Source organism: Chelon labrosus (assembly GCF_963514085.1).
Source record: "Chelon labrosus genome assembly, chromosome: 13".
In the NCBI taxonomy this organism is placed as follows: Eukaryota; Metazoa; Chordata; class Actinopteri; order Mugiliformes; family Mugilidae; genus Chelon; species Chelon labrosus.
In genome coordinates, this window is record NC_140346.1 from 25948221 (window position 1) to 25955131 (window position 6911).

At 42.6% G+C, this 6911-nt stretch overlaps 1 protein-coding gene across 1 annotated transcript; it reads left to right on the forward strand.

The window, feature by feature from the left end:
- Positions 1–3427: 3427 nt before the first annotated feature.
- On the forward strand, positions 3428–6907 carry LOC311498374 (galectin-4-like; the record flags this gene model as incomplete). The annotated part of the gene is made up of 12 exons (XM_084558922.1): positions 3428–3472; positions 3737–3825; positions 4308–4512; positions 4733–4846; positions 5191–5274; positions 5363–5392; positions 5522–5557; positions 5916–5942; positions 6047–6076; positions 6287–6375; positions 6466–6631; positions 6712–6907. 12 exons carry the CDS (start codon positions 3428–3430, stop codon positions 6856–6858), a joined length of 1062 nt encoding a protein of 353 aa, XP_084415048.1. The 3' UTR covers positions 6859–6907.
- Positions 6908–6911: the final 4 nt, after the last annotated feature.

The window sequence follows — 6911 nt, forward strand, 5'->3', positions numbered from 1 at the left end:
AGTCCTGCATCTTTATAAACATGCGACTAAAGGAGAGAGAGGGAGGGGAGGGAGGAGGGAAAGTCAGAGAAAGGAGAGATGTGAAATGTCGCTTCAAACACATCTATGTCTTAGTTTTGTCTTTTGCCTGCACATTTCTCTCCTCTGTTCAAGCTATGCACTTTGACTGCACTATTGTACCACCTGCAGGAAAAATGTTGATGGGATTGATTGAGAAGAGCAGAATGTTTATATCAAGAAAGCGTACGATGGCACAAGACGCCAGGGGCCTTTCTATTCACCTATGAATACACTACATGGCCTTTTTTGTGTAAAATATACATAGATTGCCTTGCATATCCAATGCGTCTTTACACAAGGGGCTCTTTTAGTCGCTGCTGCTGTAAACGTAATAGTGCCTATAGCAATGTCACTGCTCTAGCGGTTAGCTTGTTTAGATTTTTAGTTGTAACACTTTTATTTCACATTAGAGGTGGATATGTCTTATTTTTTATTGTTTGTACGTGTACTTTTTTTTTTTCTATGGGGCTGCTGCCATTTCATTTTCTGATTGCTGGTGTTTTGGTGAGATAACGTTTTAATAGAATATGACTCAGCAGCCCGCAGTCGTATCTCTGAGACCGCTGAGGGAGTGGTGAATGTTTTTGGCCTCTTCTCACTCCTTTTATCCTCAAGACGCAGAAACTCGTCTTCGAACGAGCGATCGCGAAAGGAACTCCTTGGACTGATTTGCCAAGATACCGAACGTAGTAGCATCTGCGTGTGTGACACATACTGGTGTGACTCAGCTGTACAGACGAACCCAGTTGACACTCTGAAGTCTTACGATGCGTCCCTGGCTGTATGTGCTCCCCTATCTCCACTGGTGTCTCCGTGCCATATAAGATAGCGATGAAGTACGCACACATACAGTATAGGAGGACGCCACGGTTACTTATTTATTGTGTATATGCAGATCAAATCTTCTGAAGACGACCGTTTTAGCCCGTCTGTATTTCTGGCCAACAGTCTGTTTTATGACACTTTATGCACAAGTAAGTTTTTGTCAGTGCATTAAAACTTAAGTAATGAATGTATTTAACGTATACATTTTACCAAAGTGTCATCTGTGTAACTGAGTAATGCCTAGGCTGCTTAGAGGCCTTCCGATGAAAATACATATTTTACATAAATCATAGATATACATATATTTATTTTTCTTTGGGGCTTTGAGGAATTTAAATGATCCACGCTACTTTACCAGACATGAACACGTGTAACTGTTTGTGAAAGAGAAAATATAATCTTACACCGAAGTAAATGCCCAGTTTGCAGTCAGAAGAGAAAATTGGCTTTTGTTTTTGCTAGTTAGGTTTTTATGATAGATATTTTTAGGAACTCAGCATACCAGTTTATTTTTCTCAACCAAAAAAAAAAAAAAGTCACGTGTGATGCATTGATCTCAGACAGTTCTGTCTCGCTACTCTTCATTTGGAACAAACTCTCCATCTCGGATTTAAAGCTATGACTTGTCAGAGACAGAGCAGTACTTTGGTTGCTGATGACTCTGAAGTGCGCATTTGCGACGCAGCCGATGCTACGGAGCTGAATGTAGATCACTACTTTCCACTTGACTGAGTGTCCTCTGACTGAACCCTGTGTTTCAATACAGAATAAACAGATTATTTTAAGGAGAACATGATCATGTGTCCTTATTAGTGCTGAAGCTTCACAAGGTCAAAGGCCAAAGAGATTTTTTTTATTGTCATTTGAACCATATATAGCAGGTGCAGTACATAGTGAGATGAGAGGACGTTCCTCCAGGACCATGGAGCTGCATGAAGACATAGGACTAAGTACGATAGACCGAGTATGGGTGAAAGCTTATGCAGACAATACAAAACAGGGCCAAAGACATTACACAGAACAGAGAGCAGTGCTTACTAATAAGCAGACTAAGTATGAGTATGAGTATGAGGGTGGCTGTAAACACTTGCCTGATTTGCAGCACTCATCCCTCGCAGCAAGCAGGTTCAAATCCAGGGGCCGACTGGGGCCTTTCTGTGTGGAGTTTGCATGTTCTCCCTGTGTCTGTGTGGGCTCTGGGTGGACTCTGGGTGGGCTCTGGGTGGGCCGGGTACTCCAGCTTCCTCCCGCCGTCCAAAGACATGCTCGTTAGGTTCATTGGTGATTCTAAATTGGCCGTAGGTGTGCATGTGAATGTGAATGGTTGTCTGTCTCCCTGTGTTAGCCCTGTGATAGACTAGAGACCTGTCCAGGGTGTACCCCGCCTCTCGCCCCATGACAACTTGGATAGGCTCCAGGCCCCCCAAGACCCTTCACAGGACAAGCGGTTACAGAAGAAGAAGAATGGTTTTAGTTGTAATTTGCTTGGAAAATAACTGAGCCCGTTTCAACATGTGCTCTCATCCTGACCCCATCCAGACGTCCATGATTAAAGTTTACGTATTATTACATTTAATTGTTTCTACATTCAGTCATCTCTGCTGGGATTTCATGGTGGCTTTGGCAGAACTTTATCTTGGCCAAATATGAAAAGCACTTTGTGCCGTAGACTTCTCAGGGAACACCCATGTATCGCCGTGGCAGCTTTTGTTCTCTGAGGGATTTTCCATGTCTCTTTGTATGTATGCATGGCTATGTAACCACTTCCCATGTTTACTTTACACAGCAGTCTGCGGAATAGCCAAGTACATACACAGAGTATTCATATAGGAAGTTATACATGGTTATCTGAGTGACTGATAAGGATTACTTAACTTTCTGTTTGCTGCTGGTAGACATGCTTGTCTGAATATTTTATGAATCATACTTATACACTCCTATAATTCTTTTAATGATAGGGGAGGAAGAAAATTATACTATGAGGTTACGGTGCTGGTCAGAGATTATATCTGCTATGTAGATAGTCACCTTGGAAAACTAAAAGATTAAAAGAACAAGAAATGTTTTTATAGTTGCAGGTTGTGTTGCAGAAATGTAAAAGATTATGAGGTATTTTTATGAGGTCTTCATGGTTCTTCTCAACCAATATTCTCCCGTAATCCGCTCCACATGTTTGTCTAGTTTTAGATACCAGTTTCGTCACTTATAAAGTATGTGTTGTTATTAAGTATTCAAGTTCATTCTCATGTTTTATTGAGTATATGATGCTTGCTTCGTTATCGTGTAGAATAGATACCCTTCATGTTGGGTTGTACTACCACAGGCTTCACATACACCACTCCTCGGTGCCACTCCTCAGCTGGGGCAAAGTTGAATTTGCATTTTGTGCCTCCTAAGTAAACAAGGTGATACTGAAATGGGTTCGGTACCCTGCTCTGCCCCTCCCTCACCACTTGCATAAAAGGAGCCATCCGACAGAGATCAGCCTCCGACCTCTCAGCCTCCTCTTTCAGTCTGCTTGTCCATCTTACTCACTGCTGCCATGTCGTTTGTCGCTCCTCCTGGCTATCAGCCAGTCTACAGCCCGGTAAGTATAGGCACAAACTGCAGCTGATATATGCTGGTATGTAGCAAAAATGTGAAAGGGATTAGGATTAGTCTGGCTGTGCTACTTATGTGCATTGTTATACTTCTCGAAATCTGTGGCATCAAACTGTTGCTGCACAGAGACTCAAATCCTGAGCCATAATTTGTGATTCTCTAATGTGTAATGCAGCTGAAATTTGCCTGTCTGCCTTGCATATTTGCATGCATTGTACATTGTGGTTGATTATGTTTGTGCACGCCGCAGAGAATTCCCTATCTGGGGCCCATTTATGGAGGCCTGAGAGATGGGACGTCCATCTACCTCCAAGGAGCCATTCCTGAAGACATCACCAGGTGTGTAGAAACCATACGTCTGTCACTTGCTTCTCATGCAGTTCACTCTTGATCGTGAAAGCAGCAGATGTACTGGTTGATAACCGTTAAATGTCTTCATGTTTCTGAGAAGGAAAGCGTGTTATCAGTTAAATTCACTGGGGCATATTTTATCTGCAATGAAAACCTTCCTACACCATCTGAACACAGAGGCTACACCTTGTGTAATCTCACTCATGGGTGAGGCAGGTTTCTTTGCTTTGTTGGACACCAAAGCAAACTCGTAACACACAGCTCCACTTTTATCATTCGTCCCTCCCCTTTTCAAAGTATTTGATCCCAGTGTGCTTTTAGAGGCCAACGACAAAGTAAATAAAGCACATACCTTTACCCCCACTTGATCTGTTTGCGTTTCTTCTCTATAATCCCAAACTAACAAATGAATTACTCCAAGACTCAGAGAGACACAATGTTTCCGGTTCACTAGTCCTTGTTTTTGGCAGGTTCTATATTAACCTGCTCTGCGGAGAGTCTGAGTCCAGCGACATCGCCATGCACTTCAACCCTCGATTCGACGGCTGGGACAAGGTGGTCTTTAACTCCTGTCAGAACGGATCCTGGGAGTCAGAAGATAAGATCCGTAGCATGCCTTTCTCCAAGGGTGAGGCCTTTGAAATGGTCATCATGGTCACTTCAGAGGGCTACAAGGTCAGAATAACAAGACGCACACACACAGTAAACTACTTCTTATGACCTAATCCCCCGTTGCATTTTCAAGTTCAATTTAAAGATTCAATAAACGTTTTAATTGCAATTAACCAACAATGAATACATCTTAAACAGATCTACTCCTCATTACCAGGCCTCACTCATTGACAGTAGGTGTAATGACTCCTCCTTTTTAACCTTTGACATCATTCTGTTTTAGATCAAAGTCAATGGGAATGATTTCCATACGTTCTGCCACCGCCTTCCTGTGGAGCGAGTCCGTGGGATGCAGATTGCAGGAGATGTCTCCATCCAGACAATTAATGTCATAGGGGTGAGTTCACAAGTCTGGGAAGCTTGCACATAATGCACAAGGTATTTGCATGAAATATGTATTAAAGCAGAACTTATGCAAGAAGTATAAATAAAAAAAACAGCTTTTTACTGTTGTGTTACAGTGCATTGGTTGGCATAGATAGGCAGGCTGGATGAATGGGGTAAACTGAACGGCAAATGTTATATTTAGGGGATGCTTGTGTCTTTCTCTTTGCAAGGTTTAAATATGTTTTCATGTTTATTACTTGAAGCTTTAGTTAAAATTTAAATCTAATTTCGCATAAAAACATGTCACGTTAAACAGTTTTTATTTTGTTGTTTTGTTATTAGGGCGGAATGGGAGGAGGTATGGGAGGAGGAATGGGAGGAGGCATGGGAGGAGGAATGGGAGGAGGAATGGGAGGAGGAATGGGAGGAGGAATGGGAGTAAGTACACCTGACTTATACATAACCACAAATACTTTAACTTTATGATTAAATTCAGCACAGTTAATCATTCAATTTGTCTTTTCAGCAGGGAGGATATCCAGGGAGCGGCATGGGGGTATGCTATTTCTGTTTGGTTAAAGTATCTTTGCATGCAGTTTCCCTTAAATGTTGCTGAAGGTTTCGTGAGATACAGATACAAACATATTTCCATTGACCTCTGCTTCTTCTTCTTCTTAATATCCAGGGAGGATACCCAGGTGGCATGGGAGGAGGGATGGGGGTCAGTATTCATGACAGTGCACTAGTAGTTTTTCCCCAAATAAATCCATTATTATAATATTTCTAACATGTTCCCCACTTTTAAAACAGGGAGGATATCCAGGAGGTGACAATGGGGTGAATAAAACTTTCTGTTTATAATATTCATCATCAAATTCATATTCTTTTAATGTATGACGTGTAACAAGGCCGTCTGAAACCTTCCTTGCAGGGTGGATATCCGGGAGGCATGGGAGGTGGAATGGGGGTATGAGACAATATTGCAGTAACAGCTTATATTTTCCGTGTAAACCAATCTGCCTTTTGTAAGTATATAAAACCAAACTCTGCGTGTAATCCGATTTATTTTTTCCAAACAGGGAGGATTCCCGGGATCCAATCTGCCGGTGAGAACGCAGCACAATAAAGTTGGCATGTTCCGTGCACACGTGATATTTGTGACTCCTGGTAAACAACAAACTGACATCTTGAATCTATTAACTTGTTGTAGGGAATGGGCGGGCAGCCAGTCTACAACCCTGTAAGTAATATTTATTTCACAGTCATACGCGCTGCAGGCAGTGATAGATTGTCCCCACGGTGCTTTCGAACCTCTACTGAGAAATGTTAGCGTGTTAACTGGAATTTTGTGTATTTCTAATTGTGTGTGTTCACTGCGGTAACTGTGCAGAGGATTGTGTTGATATTTTTGTATTATTATGATATTATCTTGTATTTTCTGTGTTTTCAGCCTGTGCCCTACTCCAACATGATCCCAGGAGGGATGTACCCCAAGAGGACCATCATCATCAGAGGCATGGTGCCCTATGGAGGAGACAGGTGTGTGTTTATCAGTCTGGAATTACCGTTGTGTACAAATCCAAGTGCTAAAGACAAATATTGTCCTCTTTGCGTGTGTGTGTGTCGCAGATTGAGCATTAACTTCGTGGTGAGCAGATCCCAGGACATTGCCTTCCACATGAACCCCAGAGTGAAGGAGAGATTGTTGGTGAGGAACAGCAGGATTGGAGGAAGCTGGGGCAAGGAGGAAAGAGAGCTCAGCTTAAACCCCTTCATGGAGGGACAGTACTTTGATGTAAGTCACCGGAGACGTATCATTTTCATTGACTATGATCAGAAGTGTCTTGAGCTTTTTTCCGTGTGTGTGTCTCTCAGATGTCGATTCGTTGCGGGAACCAGAGGTTTAAGGTGTTTGTGAATGGGCAGCACCTGTTCGACTTCTTCCATCGCATGCAGTCCTTCAACGAGATTGACATGCTGGACATAGAAGGCGACGTGCAGATCTCCTACATCCACTTCTGAGACCGCACGTACTCCCACGCGCTGACATTATTCGTGCGTCAGCCGCTGAGCCG